The sequence below is a fragment of the Scyliorhinus torazame genome, chromosome 19 (genome assembly GCF_047496885.1).
Source record: "Scyliorhinus torazame isolate Kashiwa2021f chromosome 19, sScyTor2.1, whole genome shotgun sequence".
Lineage (NCBI taxonomy): Eukaryota > Metazoa > Chordata > Chondrichthyes > Carcharhiniformes > Scyliorhinidae > Scyliorhinus > Scyliorhinus torazame.
This window is the reverse complement of record NC_092725.1, coordinates 123,227,883-123,253,360: the sequence shown is the minus strand read 5'-3', so window position 1 is coordinate 123,253,360 and position 25,478 is coordinate 123,227,883. Positions and strand designations below refer to the sequence as shown.

The window sequence follows — 25,478 nt, the reverse complement described above, 5'->3', positions numbered from 1 at the left end:
TTGTTATATGTTAGATTAAGGATTTTTGCGGTATGGAGGAATTTTTGGAGGTTGGTGTCGTGGTCCTGCTGGTTGTGGCCGAAAATGGTGATGTTATCGAGGTACGGAAACGTGGCCTGCAAACCGTATCGGTCAACCATTCGGTCAATCTCCCGTTGGAAGACCGAGACTCCATTTGTGACACCGAAGGGAACCCTTAGGAAGTGGTAAAGCCGCCCATCTGCTTAGAATGCAGTGTATTTGCAGTCGCTAGGGCGGATGGGGAGCTGGTGGTAGGCGGATTTGAGGTCCACCGTGGAAAAGACCTTGTATTGAATCTGATTGACCAGATCAGATATGCGGGGGAGAGGGTACGCATCGAGCTGCGTATACCTGTTAATGGTCTGACTATAATCGATGACCATCCTATGCTTCTCCCTGGTCTTTACAACTCTCCAGGGACTGTTGCTGGCCTCAATAATACCTTCCTTCAGTAACCGCTGGACTTCCGACCGAATGAAGGTCCGGTTCTGGGCACTGTACCGTCTGCTCCTGGTGGCGACGGGTTTGCAATCCGGGGTGAGGTTCGCAAAAAGGGAAGGCGGATCGACTTTGAGGGTCGCGAGGCTGCATACAGTGAGGGGGGTATAGGGCCGCCGAATTTAAAAGTTAAGCTCTGGAGGTTACATTGGAAGTCTAACCCTAGGAGCGTGGCAGCGCAGAGGTGAGGAAGGATGTAGAGCCGGTAATTTTTAAACTCCCTTCCCTGGACCGTGAGGTTCACTCTGCAGAACCCTTTGATCTCTACCGAGTGAGACCCGGAGGCCAGGGAGATTTTTGGGTTGACTGGGTGGATGGGAAGAGAAAAGCGCCTTACCGTATTGGGGTGTATGAAGCTCTCTGTGCTCCCGGAGTCAATCAGGCAGGATGTTTTATGCCCGTTGATGAGCACAGTCGTCGTCGCAGTCGAGTGTTTGGGGCCGAGACAGGTCCAGGGTCACCGAGGCAAGTCGTGGCAAAATTTGGATGTTTTCCTCGGGCAGTGTTTGGTCATCCGAGTCGGGGTCCTGAGAGTCCAGCCACGATGGCGGCGCCCACTGGTCGCACATGGCTGAGGTGTGCAAGATGGCGGCGCTCATCCGTCGCATGTGGTCCCCGGGGGACAAGATGGCGGCACCCGCAGGCTGCACGTGGCCCGGAGGCCACACGTGGCCCTGGAGAAGGAAGATTGCGGCGCCCGCTGGCCGCATGCGGATCGTGGAGAGAGTTGTGGTGGCGGTCCCGGTTCGCTCCCGGAGACTGCGGCGACCGCCCAGGCCTGGCATACTGCCACGAAATGGCCCTTTTTGCCGCAACCTTTGCGGATGGATGAGCGGGCCGGGCAGCGCTGCCAGGGGTGCTTGGCTTGCCCGCAAAAATAGCAGCGGGGCCCACCGAGGTTGTCTGGCGTCTCGCAGCGCAAGCTTGTGGGGGGATGGGAAAGCATCGGAGTCGGCCGTGGGGGAGAGGGGTGGGGGGGTGGGGGGTTCCACGCTTGATTCGGAGCTCCATTCTTTAAAATCTAGTGCAAAAAATTGATGCTCGATCAACAACTCCTGAGACAGGATTGGAGACAATTGAAGGCTTTATTGCACTAGGTGTTTCCCCCAGCAGCGCAGGTACAGAATGCAGCTGCTGGGGAGACTCAGGCTCTTATACTCCGCCTTACTGGGCGGAACCAGCAGGCAGGCTTCACCAATGATATTGCTGTCTCAGGTACCTCCCACACCAATGGTCATACAGCATTATTCAGGGTACCGTAATACCCCTAATACCGACTACCACACCCTTCAGCCTTGGACATGCCCAAAACATATGGACATGGTTCGCAGGACCCCCCCGCACCGCGTGCCCACACCTATCCTCCACCTCCTCAAAGAACGTGCTCGTCCGGGCCACAGTCATGTGTGCTCTGTGGACCACCTTAAACTGTATCAGGCTGAGCCTGGCGCCCGACAAGGATGCATTAACTCTCCTCAGGGCCTCCTCCCACAATCCGGCCTCCAACTCCCCACCCAGCTCCTCTTACCACTTTCTCTTCACCTCCCCGATTGGGGCTCCCTCCCACTCCATCAGCTCCTTATAGATCTTCGAGACCTTCCCCTCTCCTACTCCTATTCTTGACACCACCTTATCCTGTAGCCCCTGGGGTGGCAGGTGCAGGAAGGCCCTTGATTGCATTGTCAACAAGTATGCTGATGATTGAGAGTGGGCTGATAAGAGTGTTAATTGCAGGATTGGATTACTCTGTTTTTTCTGGGCAGGACATAACTGGGCATTTTTCGTATTGGTGGGCAGATGCCAGCTGTACTGGAAAACCTTGGCTTGGGATGCAGCTAGTTCTGGAGTACAAATCTTCAGCTGGGATGCTGTTGGGGGCCATAGCCTTTGCTGCAACTGTTTCTCAGTATCACGTGGGGTTACCCTTTCACGCTGAAGCATAAACATCACCAGAAAACTCATCTGAATGATAGCAATCTTACATCTCTTATGCATCTTTATGGGACAATTCAATCTCTAAGTTTGCAGATGAAACGACTGTGGTGGGTCATATCTCAAACAACCTCGAATCAGACTACAGAAGTGATATAGATCACTTGGTTGCATGGTGTACAGGAAACAACCTCTCTAAATGTTGGAAAGACCAAGGAACTGCCCATCGACTTCAGGAAGCGTAGCATGGACACCCCCCCGTCTACATCAATGCCTCCGAAGTAGAGATGGTCGATAGCTTTAAGTTCCTGGGGATCACCATTACCAACAGTCTGTCCTGGTCCACTCACGTTGATGCAGCGGTCAAGAAAGCCTAACAACATCTCTACTTCCTACGGCAGCTAAGGAAATTTGGCATGCCTGCATCGACTCTCACAAACTTCTACAGATGTGTCAGAGAGAGCATCCTATCCAGCTGCATTACAGCTTGGTATGGCAACTGCTCAGCCCAAGATAGCAAGAAACTGCAGAGTGTGGTGAACTCAGCCCAACATATCACACAAGCTTGCCATCCTCCCATTGATTCTCTCTACACCTCCCACTTCCTCAGGAAGGCAGACAGCATTGTCAGAATCCCCTCATACCCAGGCTTTGTCCTCCTCCAGACCCTTCCATCAGGCAGAAGATACAGAAGTCTGAAGACCCGCATATCCAGACATAGAAACAGTTCTTCCCCACAGCTACGAGACTCCTCAACGATTCTCCTTTGGACTGATCTGCTCCCTGTAAGAACTCTATTCATGACGCTCTATGCTGCTCTTATTTGACCTCTGTTTCGCACTGTAACCAATCACTATTTGTTGATGTATCATTGTCAATGTACTATGTTGATTATTCTTTTGTCTACTATGTACGTACTGTGTACGTTCCCTTGGCCGCAGAAAAATACTTTTCACTGTACTTCGGTACATGTGACAATAAATATCAATCGATCGACTAGCACAATGAACGCTTAAGAAGGACACTATTATCTCACACCTGGATAGTAATGGTTTTAATTCTTTGTGTCCAAAGTCATCCTATGGTGGTTGATGGCTTTTCAATGCCAGGTGACAATTATATCAATGTTGATCTTTGAGCAGAAGTTATTAGATTGAAACAGATCCTGGATGAGATGATTAGTCTGGTGGAGATGTGAGGGCATGGCACAGTTTGTCCAGAATGACTGCTGAAAATCTTTGGCTTCAAGCTTGACTTGAATCGTCCCATTTCTTCACAACCTTTGATGCAATTTGTGTTGCTTTCATGAATTAGGTTGTTTCTCATCATATGTTCTCTCCAAGTATTGTCCCCACTACAAGGCAAAATTATTAAATGTGCAAGCTACTATCTATCTTATGTCTGAGCGGTACTCGACTGAACAACCAGGCCTGTCCAGGGAGTGAAAGGGTAGCATGAGCACTCCAATGATCAATATCGGTACAGAAGTAGACCATTCAATCTCTTGAGCATGTTCCACAAGGCAGTTAGATCACAGCTACTCTGGATCTCAACTTCATTAACCTGTTTGTGTTCTATTTCTTTTGGAATCCTTACCCCCCAAATTGATCAATCTCAAACTTGGAAGTGTGAGCATCCGCAATCATTTGTATCAACAAGTGCTCCCTGACTTCAGTGCTAAATAGCCCTGCTTTAATTTGCTTTGACAAACCTGTCAGTCACTGGCTTGACACAAACTGTCACCTGTTAGGTGTTGCTCTTATTGCCTGTTTGGCCTGAAGGATCAAGGGGCAAAACGTTGAGGCAGGGTTTCAGTTCTTGCCATAGCAGGTGACAGTCTGTGACTGTTCTCCTGGAAAAGTACAACCTCGTGATGCACTGCTCCTCTGAAAAGCACATATATAGGCCTCCATACCCTGTTGGGAGGGGCAAGGTTTTGCACCTCTCCTGAAGTTGCAGCTATATCTTTTTCTTTACTTGTTGCAGCTATTCTTCGAACCCTAGCCAAAAGGATTCCAATGTACAGAAGAAGGAACTTTACCCCCAAACTCCCCCATATACTTCCTGGTGGTTGTTTAGCTACAAAAGCACAAAGCTACACACTGGATACCATTGCAGACTCAGCAATCAAGACAAATGGACTCCTGGCGTGCTCAGTTGAATTGTGAATTTGCTGTGGACTTGGTCTTGGAGGGTTTGTGCTTCTTTCCTTCTCATTAGAGGAGACGGAGGTATGTCATACCCAAAACGTCCTTCACATTCTTTTTATTTTTGCTTTTCTGCACCCCAGATACATGATGTCCACTTCTGTGCCTGAAATACTCATCTCCTTACATCATTAATCTTCTGCAAATCATGCCTGTAACTTGTCCAATTATAAATCTATCATTTGTTTTCCTTATTCTAACTGCCCTTGAAAATATCAGCTTTCAATAAGATTCGATGGCTCTTCTTGACTGAGTCATCACCAAGCTTATTACTGCAGAATCTCTTGCCTTCAGTTATTTTAAACTCAGACATTTCATTGTCCAAGACATGTCTTTGTTGTTTACTTACTTTAAATAGTGTAATATTGATTTATTTTTCAATCCTAGTATGCCTTTGTTGTATTTTTGTGAGGTTTTTTTCTTAATTGCACTTTGTGATAAGCAATTGGACGTTCTGAAACAATCAAGTTTTACTTTAAAACGGCAGCATAATGCTTATGGTACAACTAATATCATTGTCGTAGGAGATAAATGATCAGAATTGTATAGTGAATAATGCTGCATGAGTCTGGAGTGTTCTACCTACACAAACCTGACACCCAGTCCGTCTTTCTCAATGCAGAACTTTTACTGCATTTGACAAAAACTCATTACTTCCAAAAGGAACATGGATCTGACAGGACGTAGGCTTGTAACTCTGAGACATTCACTAAATAAACAAATGTTTGATAAAGAACGGAACACTTGTAAAGAATTTTAAAGTGTGTATTTACAGCCTGTTTATTACACTGCACCATTGACTGCGGAACCTCTACTAAGCGTTAAACTGCCATGTTGCCAATAAAATGTACAAAAAGCACTTTGGATGAGAAAGTATTACTATTAAATCATGGCACACTGCAACTAATACTCCTATGCTGGGTCCTGTGCGATATATTATGCCCTTTGATAGATTTTATGGTGAATATGAACATCTGAAACCCTTGGCTGAAAAATCTTCCAGATAAATACTGACAATTTCTACAGCAAGGGAACAGCTGCTCATGTCACTTGTTGTTCTGTGTAAGACATATTTGAAGAAGGAATACAATTTTCCCTTTCCTTAAGTAAGGTTTTATTTGTTATTCTGTTACCGTTTTGTTGATGCCGTAGATTTTAGAAGGACAAAGATAGGTGGAGGGGCAGGTTGTATGGAGGAGGTGGGGAGGCTGCAGAAAGATTTAGACAGTTTAGGAGAGTGGTCCAAGAAATGGCTGATGAAATTCAACGTGGGCAAATGCGAGGTCTTGCACTTTGGAAAAAAGAATAGAGGCGTGGACTATTTTCTAAACGGTGACAAAATTCATAATGCTGAAGTGCAAAGGGACTTGGGAGTCCTAGTCCAGGATTCTCTAAAGGTAAACTTGCAGGTTGAGTCCGTAATTAAGAAAGCAAATGCAATGTTGTCATTTATATCAAGAGGCTTGGAATATAAAAGCAGGGATGTACTTCTGAAGCTTTATAAAGCATTAGTTAGGCCCCATTTAGAATACTGTGAGCAATTTTGGGCCCCACACCTCAGGAAGGACATACTGGCACTGGAGCGGGTCCAGCGGAGATTCACACGGATGATCCCAGGAATGGTAGGCCTAACATACGATGAACGTCTGAGGATCCTGGGATTATATTCATTGGAGTTTAGGAGGTTGAGGGGAGATCTAATAGAAACTTACAAGATAATGAATGGCTTAGATAGGGTGGATGTAGGGAAGTTGTTTCCATTAACAGGGGAGACTAGGACCCGGGGGCACAGCCTTAGAATAAAAGGGAGTCACTTTAGAACCGAGATGAGGAGAAATTTCTTCAACCAGAGAGTGGTGGGTCTGTGGAATTCATTGCCACAGAGGGCGGTGGAGGCCGGGACGTTGAATGTCTTTAAGACAGAAGTTGATAAATTCTTGATTTCTCGAGGAATTAAGGGCTATGGAGAGAGAGCGGGTAAATGGAGTTGAAATCAGCCATGATTGAATGGTGGAGTGGACTCGATGGGCCGAATGGCCTTACTTCCACTCCTATGTCTTATGGTCTTATGGACAAGAGTTTCTATTTTAAAATTTATGTAGTTGACTGTTGATTTCAGACTGGGTTCTGATGCAAGGACAGACATGAAATATTAAAACGGTTTCTCTCTCCATAGACGCTAGCGGACCTGCTCAGTGTTTCCAGCATTTTTTGTTTTTAATTCAGATTTCAGTTTTAATTTGATCAAAACTATTCTCATCTTCCAACTAATATTTTGCGTTTGCAACCCTTCAAATATTCTCCCAGTTCTTTGCTGTTTTGCCTCCTTTTAAACACAACAAGATTTTTTTACTATTGATTGTCCACAAATCCCAAGGCCACATTGTGTCTTATTATTTAATTACAGTGAAATTTAAAATACATATTAATTTAACAAACACTGTCTATGCTATAAGCTGTTTGCAACACAGACATTGGGGAGACGATCATTAACTATGTTTTCTCTAGTTTGCTTATTGTGGACAAACAAGGGTCATCTAGGATGCCTTACGTTCCAATTTTTGTCTTTTTCTTGTGCTTTATATCTGTTTATGTACATTGCTATGTTACAGCAAACACTGGATATGTGGAGAAGTATATTAATTAACTAATTTCCTTAAACTCCATAAGGATCATCTTGTACTAACATCTTTCACTATCATCTGCTACTGGATATGTGGAGAAGTATATTAATTAGCTAATTTCCTTAAACTCCATAAGGATCATCTTGTACTAACATCTTGCACTATCATACTGCTATCATGGTACATTATGCATATTTTAAATTTACCATTAGATGATCTGGTGATCGGTGAAGTGGTTTAGCACACTGGGCTAAATCGCTGGCTTTTAAAGCAGACCAAGGCAGGCCAGCAGCACGGTTCAATTCCCGTATCAGCCTCCCCGAACAGGCGCTGGAATGTGGTGACTAGGGGCTTTTCACAGTAACTTAATTTGAAGCCTACTTGTGATTTATTTCATTATTTCATCTCATTGTTGCAGGAGATCTTCAGGGTAGTATCCTAGAACCAACTATCTTCAGCTACTCCATCAATGAGCCTCCCTCCCTCATAAAGTCAGAAGCAGGAATGTTTTCTGATGATTGAATAGTCCTCAGTTCCATTCTGCAACTCCTCAGATAATAAAGCAGTCTGTGCCCGCATACAGCAAGTATGGACGACGTGCAAGCTTGGGCTGATATGTGGCAAGTAATATTCACATCACACAATTGTCAGATCATGACTGTCTCCAACAAGAGATAATCTAACCACCTTCCCTTGACAATCGGTGACATTACCATTGTTGGATCTCCCTCCAAGAACATCCTAGCATAACCATTGACCATAAACTTAAATGGACCAGCCACATAACTAATGTGGCTTCACAAGCAGAGGCTGAGTATTTTGCAGTGACTCTGGACTCCCCAAAGCCCTTTCACCCGACAAGGCACAGGTCAGACGTATGATGGAATACTTTCCATTTGTTTGGGTGGGGGCAACACCAACGACATTTAAGAACCTTGTCATCATCTAAGGCCGGGCACTCTGGTTGATAGCCACACAATCAATCACTCACCTTTAACAATAACTTCCAAACTGGTAAGTTCTCTCACACTATCACGACTGCAGAGGTTGAAGAAAGTGCCTCACCATCACCTTTTTTAAGGACAATTAGGGGTGGGCATTAATTGCTGGCCTTTCCAGTGAACCCCACATCCCAGGACTGTATAGAAAAAAAAAGTGCAGCAGGCCTGAATCACAGAAGAGCTGCTTCGGAAATAATTGTTTTTTCCACCTGCAGGGGGATCAAAGTTCATGGTCCATCACTCAGGCTACTCTCGTACACCTCCTAGTGGACAATTATGGTTCTTGCAAAAATGTTATACGTGTACCTCATGCAATACTACAACTAAGGAGAAGCAGTGACATAAAATTGCCGAGTCCAGGAGAATATAAATGTACAATACTTAATCATAAACACGCAATATAATATTTTATTTATGTCTTATATCTGGGAAATGCAGTTATTTGTTGACGTCAAACTTTAAAGCAATCATTTTAATTGGCATTGAGAGTTGGAAATGAACACAAAATGCAGCCCAAATAAACATATCTGATCAAAAATGACTCTCAGTTTCCTTTATTATTTCATCTTGCTGGTATTTCTCCATGCTTGCAGACAGTTATTCACAAAGACCTTCCCCACAGCCGACAATGTCCTCAATTTGTTGATGCGGACTGCAGCAGTTCCCAAAGTGAATCTCAATGTGATGCAATGCTTTAAAATTCCTTTACCTTTGAGTGACTGCCACAATGGTTACTAACTCCTTCCAATAGACAAGTGTACCACAAATCAGATTCAATTCCTGAAATTTAAAAAAACAAGTGCTGGAAATACTCAGCAGGTCTGGCAGCATTTGTAAAGAGAGTAACAAAGTCTTTCGAGTCCATCTGATTTCTTCAGAGCCTACAATTCCTGATTTGGTCCGAATTAGATTATCTTGGCTGATGCAAGAGTTGGGTTGCTCATTAGTTCTGGATATTTTTGTGCAAGTCTGAGGAAAACAGACCCTGCTGTTGTTCTAGTTGACTAACCAGTGACTCCTGCTGGAAGCAGCTATTAATTGGTTAGGGTGGCCCAGTGGTTAGCACTGCTGCCTCATAGCGCCAGGGACCAGAGTTTGATTCCGGCCTTGAGTAAGTGCGGAGTTTGCACGTTCTCCCCGTGTCTGCGGCGGTTTCCTCCGGATGCTCCGGTTTGCTCCCACAGTCCAAAGATGTGCTGATTTGCTGGATAGGCCATGATAAATTGTCACTTAGTGTCCAAGGATATGTAGGTTAACTGGATTACAGGCATAGGGTGGGGGAGTGGGCCTAGGTACGGCCCTCTTTTTGGAGGGCCGGTGTAGATTCAATGGGCAGAATTCTGCACTGTAGGGAGTCTATGGATATAATGGTATGAAATCTTCCCTGGTCTTAAGTTAGTCTATTGTACATGAGGAATGGTCAATTGGCTACCAGAGGACCCATTTACCTCGATAATGTCAGTTCGGAGGTCTCGACGTGATGAAAGAATTCAATTCCGGGATCGCTGCAACACAAATTGGAATAACATTTAAAGATGAATTTTAGCCAAACTTTTAGAAGGTGGGAATAAAAGATGAGAATTAAACCTACAGTTTGCCTCGGTGCCTGGCCGTTCAGGTGAGGCTGGAATGCAGGTTATAGAATTTAAATCATGGTGCAAGTGGACAATTTAATCACGACAGCAACCCTTTTTTGAGAGATTTCCGCTACTTAATACTATACTTTGCTACTGCACGTTGAAAAAAAAAACTTGGGGGTAAAAACCGCCGCTAGAGGGCATAACCGACAGTCCTGCTATGAACAGCAAATTGCTGTGGAACAGAAAAGATTCATTCTGAATAAAGTGAGCGAAACAGACTTAAAGCCGCGGGTTCTGCTATTTTTTTAATGTCAGTTACTTGCTTGACTGAAGTTCAACCATAACCAGCTCCCCCCCCCCCCCCCACCCCAACATGCTGCCCTGATAGCAGTGAGGGCAGGCGCTGAACAGTTTTGAGGAGGATGGTTAGAAATATCCACAGACCACATCAAGATAGGACGTTCAAGAAAAAACACACATTGTGAAGAATTGTCTGTTTCCTTTGTTATTTCCTGTTTTTGATGCTTTCCCGATGCTCAGCACACCCACAGCCGCGCTTGGTCCTCGGTGAAGCATGGCATTGCTTCAGATCGCAAAGAGATCAGGAAGAGGGAAATGTTGGGGGAAGTTTGTAAAAGTTTTTATTTTTAAAAAACAAGAAGCGGCACTTTGAAGTTTTAATTCCGGGGCTGGAAATGGTCAAAACGTCGGGCACACGAATAAATAGAGAACAAGGAGGCAGAGGCATCTCACCAGTTGGGTGTGTGGTGCAGTTACAGGTGTGTGTGTGTGAGAGAGAAGAGTAATCTTTATTATTGTCACAAGTCGGCTTACATTAACACTGCAATGAAGTTACTGTGAAAATATATAATCCCTGGACCCCAGATCACCCAGCACATTTCTCACCATGATTTGGGAGTGAGCAAACAGGTGTGAGTGGCGGGGAAAATAGGTGGAATATTGCTTTTCGAAGTGTTTTGTGTTTCTCTCCACGCATGCTGCCAGCCCTGCTGAGCAGTTTCCCAGCATCTTTCAGTTTGTTTTCCTTACATGTCTTTCCCGACATTTCTGGGCCTCGACATTGACATTAAGCACAAACAAGGCAAAATATTGCGGATGCTGGATATTCGAAATAGAAACAGCATCTGTGACCAGAGTAAGAGAGGTGCTGCTGAGTGACCTTTCCCAGAACTGGTGACAGGCGGTTATCGAGTTGGCATCACAGAGGCCACCGGAACCTCTTGTGTATTTTCAGCAATTGTTTCTTGTCATGAAGTACTGTTTCACACAGAGAAAAAGGATGATGAAGAGAGTGTGGTGCAATGTCAGAGGTCTAGAAACATGAAGTGTAATTCTATTTGAATGGGTGGTCGGAAAGCAATATCGTGGCTAAACCTCTCTGTGCACCGACTGGAAAATGCGTGCAAGCGCATCCTCTGGGACCCAGTGTGATGTGTAGCCCGCACAATCCCACATTGCAGGTGAAACACGTTTTGCCTCTTGCAGCAAAATGTTGCTGTCGATATTTCTTTGACGTTGCGCGGCAAATTGGGGAAGGGTTCTCGCGGAATCACGCACCGTGTTTGGAAAGGACTGCGTTACGGATTCGTTATGTGGAGGAAAGTTTCATTCTACACACTCAAAGGTGCAATGCCGACAAAAACTCACCACCAGCCCAGCCCAGGACCTCACGCGGGAAGAAGAGAGCATCGGTGTCGATGGAGCATCCCAAATACTCGATTGCAACTTTTAAAAAAAATAACGCAAACGACCCACTCGCTTATTTTAACCTTTTAATCCCCGAGCGTGTCCATAAACATACTTGTGGGTGCATTTTAAAAAATAACACCGGGCTCGGTTATACAATTAATAATATTGACAATGAAATCTGCAAAGGGACATTATTCAGAGGACCTAAACTGCTGTTCATCATCGCAAATAATTGATGGTCCAACCGGGGGGCGGGGGGGGGGGCGGAGAGATGTTGCTCTGGCAAGACCAGAGCCAAGGGGGAATTCTGTCCCCCAGCAGAGCCAAGGGGGGATTTCTCTCCCCCAGCAGAGCCAAGGGGGGAATTCTCTCCCACAGCAGATCCAAGGGGGAATTCTCTGCCACAGCAGAGCCAAGGGGGAATTCGCTCCCCCCAGCAGAGCCAAGGGGGTAATTCTCATCCCAGCAGAGCCAAGGGGGGAATTCTCTCCCCAGCAGCGCCAAGGGGGGAATTCTCTCCCCAGCAGAGCCAAGGGGTGAAATTCTCTCCCCAGCAGAGCCAAAGGGGGAATTCTCTCCTCCAGCAGAGCCAAGGTGGATTCTCTCCGGGGCCGGGACGCTCTTTATTAAATAAACATGTGAGTGCTGCCGGTTCGGGGGATGCACCGACTGGGAATTCTGCCATTTGAGCGGTTCAGAGGCGCCGCTGTGCCGGTGCAGGTGCGGGTTGCTGAGTGAGAGCGGATGACACAGAGGGAGGGGGTGGGGTGTGTGTGCTGGAGCCGGGTGGCTGAAACTGAACTGAAACTGACTGGGGGGGGGGGGGGGCAGTGCGCATGCGCCCTGCTGCCTGAGGGGGTCCCCACACGCGGGCTCCGCTCTTTACTCTCACACTCACTCTCTCTCTCTCTCTCACACTCTCACTGTTTGCAGCCTCGGTGCATTTGCAGAGACACAGACAGAGCCAGGCAGCGGATCGCTCAGCCCGGGGCCACCGGCAGTACCTTGTCTCCCGGCCACAGAGACTCAGAGAGGGCGGCGGGGGCAGGGAGAGAGGGAAGGAGAAGATAGAAGAGAGAAAAATAAATAAAACGACACCAGATAAAGAGCCCGAGGATGCGGATGCAGCCCGGCGAGGTGAAGCCAGGAATCCATGCCAGACTGTAGTAGAGATGATTTGTGAATGTGTGAGCAGCGCGGTTGCTCTCGCCCTGTATCTGAACACGCTGGGCGCTGACTTCTGTTACGATGACAGGTAGGTATTGTTCCCTTTATTCTCTCATTCTCTCCATACTTCCTGATTGATCACTGTCAAACTCTCCCTCTTATATTGCTGGATTGCTGGCCGGGGCAATTCATCACAATGTGACTTCAATCTGCACAGGGCGAAGGGAGGGATGCACTGTCCACCTCTTGTTTGTGGCGGGTACTCTTGGGCCGCTGTCACCGGCTACAATGTGCAGATGCTGCTTTCCAGGCGAGCTGTCCAAATCCGGCCATCCACTTGAGGAAGGTGGGGGCAACAATCACAATCATAATCGCCCCAATAATGGTTAGGTATTAAACTGCCCCCCCCCCCCCACCCCCCGAGCACAGAAGTCACACATTCATTGACATCTAATTTAGCCCAGGAAACATTGAGTGCGACTGCTGAAACCCCTCTGCCTGTCAGTATTGGGGGGGGGGGGGGGGGGGGTTATTTACACGTTTTTAAAATAAGAAATAATTCCTCCTTTAATGCATTTTTAAATAAATGCGATGGCGAGGTGTAAAATGTGTTGCTTTAAGGAAGTCCGGAGCCTCCTGTAACCCCAAAACAGTTTTACTGGGGAGCAGACAGCAGTGATGGCTCAGAATTGTTGGCAAATTGATTTGGAAAAAAAAAGTCCTCGGTATTGTGAACCTTGAGTTTAATTCAGTTTCCGGCGACTTAATCTGATTACCGTTTCGTGGCTGAATAATTGGGATATATGGGAAGAATCACGCGTGGATAAACTTCAGTGTCCGGGCTCTATTTAAATGCAGCCGACCAGGATCTGATGGTACATTGACCTGGTCACCAGAGAAGGGGGAGTCGATGCTGCTTGTTCAAGGCTTTTTGAGGCGTTCCACCCCAAAGCCGATGTTTCAATCAGTCGGAGACATTTTCTCCCACTGGCTCGGGCACAGCTTTGGGAAAGGGGGCCGGTCTGAGGGAAAAATAGAAATCATTTGGTGTTGTAGGGGGGGGGGGGGGGGGGTGACTGACAAGCCAAGCGACCGAGAGAGGCGGCCTGACTGCTGCTCACAGCAAGCGTGTCTGCCTGCCTTCTTCACAGCCGCAGACTCCGAGAGAAGCGTCAACCTCCCCTCACAGAGATCAAAACAAAACTGGTTATTAGCCACCTTCACTGAAAACTACCCCGGCTTTGATAGGTTCACGTTGTCACGTTGAATAACCAATCCGCCTCCCCAGAAAAAAAAGACTATTTAGCCAACAGTGTGAATATTTTGTCTGGGGGGTGGGGGGGGGGGGGGGGGCGGTGACGGGAAATACGTTTCAATTAAAACAAGTATCTATTGTCCACCCTTGTACACTTGTAAACAATGGGTGTCTTTTTTAAAATTAGTGATTGGACCAGTGAGACTTGTTTGATGGGCGCTAGAATCAGTCAAAGAAAAGTATCAATTCTGGACTTGCTTTCTGGACTGCCAGACCGCCTGAGGAAGGAGCTGCGCTCCGAAAGCTAGTGATTCGAAACAAGCCTGTTGGACTTTAACCTGGTGTTGTAAGACTTCTAACTGTGCCCACCCCTGTCCAACGCCGGCATCTCCTCATCATGTCTGATTAAAGTTATATAGTGTGTGTGTGTGTGGGGGGGAATTTATACAGCAGGGTGTGGAGTGACTCATTCCCACACTCCCCAACTTCTACCATTGCTGAACACAAAGGTGCAGGGAGATGGGTGCCCCACCTCTTGCTGAGTGGGGATCCTGATGCATCACCTTAATGTTCACCCGCAATCTCTCTGAACTGTTGGGAGTGGCGGCGTTAACGCATTTCAAATGCCTCCTTTAAAAACCGCACGGGTTAACGGTTCCACTAAGATAACAGAGACAAGAATTTCAAAGGAATAGTTAAGAGTTTGCGAGTCGGTACCCCATGGAGTCACTTCAGGACCATGATGTGTTGTCACTTAGCTTTTCGCTGGCGGTGCCTCCTGTATGAATCTTGATTTGAATAAACAGCAGGGGGTGAGGAAGGCAATGAGAGTGTGGATTAAACGTTGAACGAATTGTTTTCTGTAACTATCCTCAAGTTAAATAGAGATGACAGCTTAAATCAGATACTACATCGCGCGAGTTATTTCCCCCCCCACTGGTGTTGGGGAAGTTTTAATTTTGAGTTAGGTGTTTTGGGGGTTTATTCTCCAGGGAAAATGAAACTTTTCCGCGATCATTCCTTTAGATTGTGAAAGTTTGAAAATAGGATGTTGTTCTCAAACTGACATTTAACAGATCTCAATGACTGTTGACTGGGCTGTACAGTTTACCTGTGTAATTGGCATATCGTATGACAGTCGTTTGCATAGTCAGTCCACAGACTGTTTTTTCCAGTAAAGACCGATTGTTGTAATACGGAAATTACCTGAATTTTTGTCATGCAAAGAATCCTAGAACGCGACAGTGCAGAAGGAGGCCATTCAGCCCATTGAGTCCACACCGGCCCTTGGAAAGAGCAGCCTACTTCAGCTTAAACCCACCCTATCCCCGTAACCCAGTAACCCCACCTAACGTTTTTGGGCACTTAAGGGGCAACTTAACATGGCCAATCCACTTAACCTATATCTTTGGTCTGTGGGAGGAAACCGGAGCACCCGGAGGAAACCCACACCGACACGGGGAGAAAGTGCAAACTCCACACAGACACTGAGCCCAGGCTGGAACTGAACCCGGGTCCCTGGAGCTGTGCGGTACAGTGCTAACCACTGTGTCACCGTGCCGTCCAAAAGCAAGAGAGGGACAAATGATCAAGTGATTTGCTGCATTGTCACAATTTCATCATGCTTCTCTGGTCACATAATTTTTTAGCATCCAGATATTTAACTATGAAGTCTCCTCCATCAGAATAACATTTTAGGTCATAGAGCAGAACTTTTATTCAGGCACTTTGGATGTCAAAGCAATTAGTCATTTATATTATATATAAATGCTATTTGGGACAAAATAAATGCTCGGTGGTTCTCAATGAACTTAGCACAGTAATGTGCGTTTCCAATTCAGCAGATGGACATGTTATTTTAATTTACATCAGGCGTTTCACGCATCATCGTGTTCCACCTTTAAATTGTAGTCGCTGTTATAATATAGACAATGTGGCAGCTAATTTGCACATCGCAATGCCTCACATATGTCAAATGCCCGTCAGGTTTCATTTGTAGTAGCATTCTTGCCTCTGACTCAGGGGGTTCATTGCAGGACTTGAGCGCAAACAGAACAAAGGTGACATTCTCGTGCAGTAATGAGGGAGTTGGGCGAGGGGCATCTTTCAGATGATATATTAAACTGAAGCCCTGTCTGCCTCCTTTGGGGGATGTCACTATTGGAAAAGAGAGAATGGTGTTATGATAGGATCCTAACCAATATTTATCCCAAATTCAACCTCACAAAATAGATCATCTGGTTATTGAAATGTTGCTGTTTGTGAGCGTTTGTTGTGTGCAAGTTGAACATAGAACATACAGTGCAGAAGGAGGCCATTCGGCCCATCGAGTCTGCACTGACTCACTTAAGCCCTCACTTCCACCCTATCCCTGTAACCCAATAACCCTTCCTAACCTTTTTTGGTCACTGAGGACAATTTAGCATGGCCAATCCACCTAACCTGCACGTCTTTGGACTGTGGGAGGAAACCGGAGCAGCCGGTGGAAACCCACGCAGACACGGGGAGAACGTGCAGACTCCGCACAGACAGCGACCCAGCAGGGAATCGAACCTGGGACCCTGGCGCTGTGAAGCCACAGTGCTAATCACTTGTGCTACTGTTGCTTGTTGAGTTTCCTACATTACAACAGTAACTGCACTTTGAATGTAATTAATTGGCCATAAAGTGCTTTGGGATATCTGTGACCGTGTAATACGCTATATAACTACAAGTTTTATTTTATGTATTGTTACAAATGGCAACACATTAAATGGCTAGATCATCGGTTTCAAGTGTCGGTATAGAAATAAATATTGCCCAGAACACAAGGAAAACTCAGCCGTCCTTCAAATTAGATGGCATTATATTCAAACTATTATTCCTAAAATGCACTGTGCATCTAGCATATTCAAGATGTGCTGTCACTTGCACCTCATTATGCCCCACATTGAGCTCAGTGACAAAGCAGCTTTGCACTCATTGAATCACAATGCAGTTCTTAGCGGCCACATATTCCATGTTCTTTTGTCTTTAACTTTTGCATGCTGTACATCATAGAATATACATGCTATGTTGTCCTTTGTGGGTTCATGGTGAAATGCATGAAGAACACAATGTGCACATGCTATCCAGGTAACTTTGTATTAATACCACAAATGAGTAGATGGCAGTGGCTAAATTTGAATTATTCTCAGGTGACTCACTGGATAGAATGGTCTGGATTTCGCGGTCAGTGGAGAGGCAGTGGCACTTGCTGCTGATCCCAAAGAAAGCTTCCCACAAAGAGCTACTGCCTGCTGTGACATGGGTTTCCGCTTTCTCAAATGAAAACTCGGCTGGTCTGACAGCGTCTGTGGCGAGTGAAACAGAGTTAATGTTTTGAGTCTGATATGACTCTTTCATTGAACTCCCTTTTCACAGTGTTAGGCGGGATCCGGTGCAAGGTCAAGGAAGTCTCCCGGCATTCAGCAACAGTGATATCGACAATGAGGGTAAGCAGCCAATCATATAGAAGTATTCTCGTAGACAGCATGCCAGGAAGTAAAATGCATTGAGTTTTTCATTTTTAATTAAAACATTATTGTCTTTGGCATTGCCTTCCAAAGAGAGCATTGGAGGTGGAATCATTGAGTATATTCAATATATCCAAAGACGTGCAGGTTAGGTGGATTGGCCATGCTAAATTGCCCTTAGTGTCCAAAAAGGTTAGAAGGGATTATTGGGTGACGGGGATAGAACAAGAACAACAAACAACAAAGAAAATTACAGCACAGGAACAGGCCCTTCGGCCCTCCCAGCCTTCTCCAATCCAGATCCTTTATCTAAACCTGTCGCCTATTTTTTAAGGATCAACTTCCCTCGGTCCCCCGGCCATTCATATATCTGTCTAGATGCATCTTGAATGATGCTATCGTGCCCGCCTCTACCACCTCCGCTGGCAAAGTGTTCCAGGCACCCACCACCCCCTGCGTAAAAAACTTTCCACGCACATCTCCCTTAAACTTTCCCCCTCTCACCTTGAAATCGTGACCCCTTGTAATTGACACCCCCACTCTTGGAAAAAGCTTGTTGCTATCCACCCTGTCCATACCTCTCATAATTTTGTAGGCCTCAATCAGGTCCCCCCCTCAACCTCTGTCTTTCCAACTAAAACAATCCTAATCTACTCAACCTTTCTTCATAACTAGCACCCTCCATACCAGGCAACATCCTGGTGAACCTCCTCTGCACCCTCTCTAATGCATCCACCTCCTTCTGGTAATGTGGCGACCAGAACTGCATGCAGTATTCCAAATGTGTCCTAACCAAAGTCCTATACAACTGTAACATGACCTGCCGACTCTTGTACTCAATACCCTGCCCGATGAAGGCAAGCATGCTGTATGCCTTCTTGACCACTCTATCGACCTGCGTTGCCACCTTCAGGGTACAATGGACCTGAACTCCCAAATCTCTCTGTACATTAATTTTCCCCAGGACTCTTCCATTGACTGTATAGTCCGCTCTTGAATTAGATCTTACAAAGTGCATCACCTCGCCTTTGCCTGAATTGAACTCCATCTGCCATTTCTCTGCCCAACTCTCCAATCTATCTATATTTTGCTGTATTCTCTGACAGTTCTCCTCGCTATCTGCAACTCCACCAATCTTAGTATCATCTGCAAACTTGTTAATCAGACCACCTATACCTTCATCCAGATCATTTATGTATATCACAAACAACAGTGGTCCGAGCACGGATCCCTGTGGAACACCACCAGTCACCTTTCTCCATTTTGAGACACTCCCTTTCACCACTACTCTCTGTCTCCTGTTGCCCACTCAGTTCTTTATCCATCTAGCTAGTACACCCTGAAACCCATACGGCTTCACTTTTTCCTTCAACCTGCCATGGGAAACTTTATCAAACGCCTTACTGAAGTCCGTATATATTACATCTACAGCCCTTCCCTCATCAATTAACTTTGTCACTTTGTCAAAGAATTCTATTAGGTTTGTAAGACATGACCTTCCCTGCACAAAACCATGCTGCCTATTACTGATAAGTCTATTTTCTTCCAAATGTGAATAGATCTTGTCCCTCAGTATCTTCTCCAACAGTTTGCCTACCACTGACGTCAAGCTCACAGGTCTATAATTCCCTGGATTATCCCTGCTACCCTTCTTAAACAAAGGGACAACATTAGCAATTCTCCAGTCCTCCGGGACCTCACCCGTGCTCAAGGATGCTGCAAAGATATCTGTTAAGGCTCCAGTTATTTCGTCCCTCGCTTCCCTTAGTAACCTGGGATAGATCCCATCCGGACTTGGGGACCTGTCCACCTTAATGCCTTTTAGAATACCCAAAACTTCCCCCTTCCTTATGCCAACTTGACCTAGAATATTTAAACATCCATCCCTAGCCTCAACATCCGTCATGTCCCTCTCCTTGGTGAATACCGATGCAAAGTACTCATTAAGAATCTCACCCATTTCCTCTGACTCCACGCATAAATTCCCTCTTTTGTCTTTGAGTGGGCCTATCATTTCTCTAGTTACCCTCTTGCTCCTTATATCCGAATAAAAGGCTTTGGGATTTTCCTTAACCTTGTTAGCCAAAGATATTTCATGATCCCTTTTAGCCCTCTTTATTGCGCGTTTGAGATTTGTCCTACTTTCCCGATATTCCTCCAAAGCTTCATCAGTTTTAAGTCGCCTAGATCTTATATATGCTTCCTTTTTCATCATAGCTAGTCTCACAATTCCACCCGTCATCCATGGTTCCCTAATCTTGCCATTTCTATCACTCATTTTCAAAGGGACATGTCTGTCCTGCACTCTAATCAACCTTTCCTTAAAAGATTCCCACATTTCAAATGTGGATTTACCTTTAAACAGCTGCTCCCAATCCACATTCCCTAGCTCCTGCTGAATTTTGTTATACTTGGCCTTTCCCCAATTTAGCACTCTTCCTTTAAGACCACCTTTGACCTTAAGATCATCTTTGTCCATGAGTATTCTAAAACGTACGGAATTGTGATCGCTATTCCCAAAGTAATCACCGACTGAAACTTCAACCACCTGGCCGGGATCATTCCCCAATACCAGGTCCAGTATGGCCACTTCCCGAGTTGGATTATTTACATACTGCTCAAAAAAACTCTTCTGGATGCTCCTTACAAATTCTGCTCCATCTACGCCTCCAACACTACATGAGTCCCATTCAATGTTGGGGAAGTTAAAATCTCCCATCACGACAACCCTATTGCTCCTACATTTTTCTATAATCTGTCTACATATTTGTACCTCTACTTCACGCTCGCTTTTGGGAGGCCTGTAGTAAAGTCTCAACAATGTTACTGCACCCTTCCTATTTATTAGCTCTACCCATATTGCCTCAGTGCTCGAATCCTCCATCGTGCCCTCTTTAATCACATCTGTGATATCATCTCTGACCAGTAATGCAACTCCTCCACCCCTTTTACCCCCCTCTCTATTCCTCCTGAAGCATCTATACCCTGGGATATTTAGTTGCCAGTCTTGCCCTCCCCTCAACCAAGTCTCAGTAATACCAATAAAATCATATTCCCAGGTACTAATCCAAGCCCTAAGTTCATCTGCCTTACCTGCTACACTTCTCGCATTAAAACAAATGCACCTGAGACCACCTGTCCCTTTGCGTTCATCATCTCGTCCCTGTCTACTCTTCCCCTTAGTCACATTGAGTTTATTATCTAGTACCTTACTGGCTTCAGTTGCTGACTCTTTACTGACCTCTAACTTCCTAATCTGGTTCCCATCCCCCTGCCACATTAGTTTAAAACAGTGTTAGCAAAGGCACCCTCTAGGACATTGGTTCCTGTCCTGCCCAGGTGTAGATCATCCGATTTGTAACAGCCCCACCGCCCCCAGAACCGGTTCCAATGTCCCAAAAATCTGAACCCCTCCCTCCTGCACCATTTCTCAAGCCACGTATTCATTCTGACTATTCTTGAATTTCTACTCTGACTGTCTCGTGGCACTGGTAGCAATCCTGAGATTACTACCTTTGAGGTCCTACTTTTTAACTTATCTCCTAACTCCCTAAATTCTGATTGTAGGACCTCATCTCATTTTCTACCTATATCGTTGGTGCCTATATGCACCACGACAACTGGCTGTTCACCCTCCCCCATCAGTATATCCTCCAGCCGATCTGAGACATCCCTGACCCATGCACCCGGGAGGCAACATACCATTCGGGAGTTTCGTTTTCGACCACAGAAATGCCTGCCCACTCCCCTTATGATTGAATCCCCAATGACTATAGCCCTGCCAGTCTTTTTCCTGCCCTTCTGTGTAGCAGAGCCAGCCATGGTGCCATGCGCCTGGCTACTACTGCCTTCCCCTAGTGAGTCATCTCCCCCACAGTATCCAAAACGGTCTCCCTGTTTTGGAGGGAGATGACTGCAGGGGACATCTGCACTGCCTTCCTGGTCTTTCTCTGCCTTTTGGTCACCCATTTCTTGTCTCCCTCATCAATCCTAATCTGCGGTGTGACGAACTCACTGAACGTGCTATCCACGACCTCCTCAGCAGTGTGGATGCTCCAAAGTGAGTCCATCTGCAGTTCCAGAGCCATCATGCGGTCTAACAAGAGCTGCAGCTGGACACACTTCCAGCACATGAAGGAGTCAGGGGCATCGGCCGCGTCCTTGAATTCCCACATTGAGCACGAGGAGCATAACACGGGTCTGGGATCTCCTGCCATTTTTACACTTTATCTTAACTGATTACAAATATAATATCAAATAATGAATAAGTGAAAGGAATAAAGATTTTACTTACCAATCACAATACTTACCAACACACGAAGAGTTAAATTTCTCCCAGCTCTGCTAATTGGAGCACTTTCCTTAACTGCCAATCAGGCCACTGCTTTGCTGTGATGTCACTCTTCAAGGTAAGTTTTTAAAGATTTAAAGAGGTAAACTTACCTTCCCGACAGACCCCTGGCCACTGCTCCCGCCAAAATTCTGAAGGCCGCTTCTCCAGCAGCTGTGTCCCCGCCGCTCTCCTCACGCTCTTTTACTCTGTGTCCCCACCGCTCTCCTCGCGCACTTTCACTGTGTCTCCGCCACTCTCCTCGCGCTCTTTTACTCTGTGTCCCTGCCGCTCTCCTCGCTCTCCTTCACTGTGTCCCGCCGCTCTCCTCGCGCTCTTTCATTGCGTCCCCGCCGCTCTCCTCGCACTCTTTTATCCTGTGTCCCCGCCGCTCTCCTCGCGCTCTTTCACTATGTCCCCGCCGCTCTCCTCACGCTCTTTCACTGTGTCCCCGCCGCTCTCCTCGCACTCTTTTACCCTGTGACCCCGCCGCTCTCCTCGCGCTCTTTCACTATCTCCCCACCGCTCTCCTCTCGCTCTTTCACTATGTCCCCGCCGCTCTCCTCACGCTCTTTCACTGTGACCCCGCCACTCTCCTCGCACTCTTTTATCCTGTGTCCCCGCCGCTCTCCTCGCGCTCTTTCACTATGTCCCCGCCACTCTCCTCACGCTCTTTCACTGAGTCTCCGCCGCTCTCCTCGCACTCTTTTATCCTGTGTCCCCGCTGCTCTCCTTGTGCTCTTTCACTGTGCTAGGGTGGAAGTGAGGGCTTAAGTGGGTCGGTGCAGCGGCACTCCACCATCCCCGTGGTGGTGGCAGCCCTGAGAGTTTGGGGCCAGTGGAGGCGGCATGTGGGAGCAGTGAGAGCATCGGTCTGGGCCCCAATTTGTGATGACCACCAGTTTTCCCCGGGGAGTATGGATGGGGGATTCCGGGTATGGCAGAGAGCGGGGATTGAGAGGATGGGGGATGTGTTCATATAGGGGACCTTTCCGAGTATGAGGGCGCTGGAGGAAAAGTTTGGGCTTGTGAGGGGAAACAAATTCAGATACTTGCAGGTGCGGGACTTCCTTCGTAAACAGGTTGCAACCTTCCCGTGCCTACCGCTGAGGGGGATTCAGGTCAGGGTAATTTCCAGAGGGTGGGTAGGGGAGGGGAGAGTCTCAGAAATACATAAGGAGCTTATGGGGTCAGAGGAGATGCAGACCGAGGAGGTGAAGCATAAGTGGGAGGAGGAGCTGGGATGTGAGATAGAGGATGGTTTATGGGCAGATGCGTTGAGCAGAGTCAACACGTCTGCATCATGTGCTAGGATCAGGCTGATATAATTTAAGGTTGTGCACCGACCGGGCTCACATGACAGTGGTCCGGATGAGCAGACTCTTTGGGGTGGAGGACAGGTGCACAAAATGTGCAGGAGGACCAGCGAACCATGTCCACATGTTTTGGACATGTCCAAGGCTTCAGGGATCTTGGCAGGGGTTTGCGGACATCATGTCCAAGGTGTTAAAAACAAGGGTGGCGCTGGGTCCAGAGGTGGCGATTTTCAGAGTGTCGGAAGATCCTGGAATCCAGGAGGAGCAAGAGGCAGATGTTCTGGCTTTTGCCTCACTGGTAGCCCGGAGATGGATACTATTGGCATGGATGGACCCAAAGCCCCCGAAGTCGGAGACCTGGCTATCGGACATGGCTATGGAGAAAATTAAGTTCGCCTTGAGAGGTTCACTGTTAGGGTTCACCCAGAGGTGGCAACCGTTCATCGACTTCCTTGCGGAAAATTAATCATCAGCAGACGGGGGGGGGGGGGGGGGGGGGGGGAGTAGTAGTAGTTTAGGTTAGAGTAGGGGGTCAATAAGGGTGGGACCTGTATGAAAGGTAAACGGTTTTTGCACTATGTTTATGGTTTCATGTATCTTGAGGGCTTAAGTGGGTCGGTGCAGACTCGATGGGCCGAATGGCCTCCTTCTGCACTATGTTCTATTCAATGTTGAGTTCGATACATTTTTGATCAACAAGGCAGTTAGAGTTATTTTGGCGGGGCGCAGGCAGGGCAGTGGGGTTAAGGCCACAATCACATCAGCGCTGGTCTTTTTGAGTAGTGGTGCAGGCTCTCTGGGCTGAATAGCCCATTCATGCTCCTCTTCTTATGGTCTTATTATCTCACCACTATCTTTACGAAGAGTGAAGTAAATGATTAGAATCTGAAATATCATAAACAAACTTTAAAAACATTAAAATGTGAATGTTTTAATGTCATAATTGAGAAATTTGACATTCCACAAATATGAGTTTTTCAGAATCAGTGAGGCTATTCAGCATTAATTATGTATTTAGTATGCTGCTAAAACCAACCAAACCTCATTCGACAAGGGGTACCTTTATCACGTTCTTTAACAGCGAGAATAATAGCCTAAAAGGACAAGTTTTTATAAGTTCAGTGATTTCTACTTGGCTGTTATCTGGAGGAGCCTCAACTATGGGGAAGTGTTGAATCATTGAAATCACCTTCTGGATTTCTCCATTTAACTGCACATGTGTGGACGCTAGAATTTGCTGTCAATTTTGGAGGAGTAATGACTGTGAAGACCGACAGTTTGCCATCATTACCATTACAAAATGTGAGCCACACATATTTCCACAGCATTGACTTTATGTTACATCAGGTGATGCAGTCCGGCCAATGTGAGGTGTCCTTAACTTGTCCCCTGGATTTTCAGTATTCTCAAGTGTCAGATGGGAACCTAACTGTTGAGAGTTAAACTGCTACTTTCACATTGATGTAAAAGTAGCAGAAATATACTGGCATCGATAATCGCCTGGGCTTTATTCCCATTGTGATGTAATCTAAAGCCCTCAGTTGTGTTTTCCAGATAGTCATCCAGTGTCCTTATCGTTATGGGAAGAACTAGTGTTTCTCAATTTGTGGATTAAGTGCGGAAGTCTGGTGCAACAATCGACTGTGTGCCATATCTTGAGTTGAAAATAGTCCAATTCCACTGTGTGTTCAGGTTTGCACAGCCTGTCCTATGTAATGCTGTGAACAATGTATTAGATACATTGCTGCTTGCAAATTCAGGAGAGTTTGACAACGAACTGCTTGCCAATAAACAGTTACGACTGTAACCCCCCTTGTGCAAGACATTAATATATTGGATCGGAAATTTATGTCAAAAGATAACTCCAAAGATTTGCAGGTTAGATGGATTGGCCATGTTAAATTGCCCCTAGTCTCCTAATGTGCTGATTAGGTTATGGTGATAGGGCAGGTGAGTGGGTCTGGGTAGGGTGCTCTTTCAGAGGGTCGGTGCAGACTCAATGGGCCGAATGGCCTCCTTCTGCACTGTAGGAATTCTATGGTTCTATGTAGGAATTCTATGAACATCTCATACCATCGTTCAAAAACTCCTTGATTTCTGATTCCAGATTCTTCCAAAAGTTTCAATCTGTGACCTCCAGGAGCCTAATTTAACTCCCATCTTATACATTTTAAATTAAATTCTTGGAGATAATCAAGACATCATAATGTTGGTGAAGGTGCAACAATTACATGACTTGAAAAATGTTTTGTGACTTTGGTTTAAAAATAAACTTACATTTCCCCTCTCCAAAGCCTTAATCAATCAATAGGTTACATTGATAAAGATGTTTTTTTTTGGGGG

The 25,478-nt window shown here is 46.2% G+C and overlaps 1 protein-coding gene and 1 long non-coding RNA gene across 2 annotated transcripts in view; one reads left to right on the top strand and one right to left on the bottom strand.

The window, feature by feature from the left end:
- Window positions 1-8,821: 8,821 nt before the first annotated feature.
- Window positions 8,822-11,746, bottom strand: LOC140395942 (uncharacterized). The gene is made up of 2 exons (XR_011936411.1): window positions 11,532-11,746; window positions 8,822-9,788 (listed from the first exon to the last, which is right to left on the bottom strand). It is a non-coding gene; the product is annotated as an uncharacterized lncRNA (long non-coding RNA).
- Window positions 11,747-12,440: 694 nt separating this feature from the next.
- LOC140396480 (protein O-mannosyl-transferase TMTC2-like) overlaps window positions 12,441-25,478 on the top strand; it is a 271,210-nt gene continuing 258,172 nt past the window's right edge. The window contains exon 1 of the mRNA XM_072485147.1: window positions 12,441-12,828. Within this exon, the coding sequence (XP_072341248.1) occupies window positions 12,746-12,828 (83 nt within the window). The 5' untranslated portion in view covers window positions 12,441-12,745. The remainder of the gene's footprint in view (window positions 12,829-25,478) is intronic.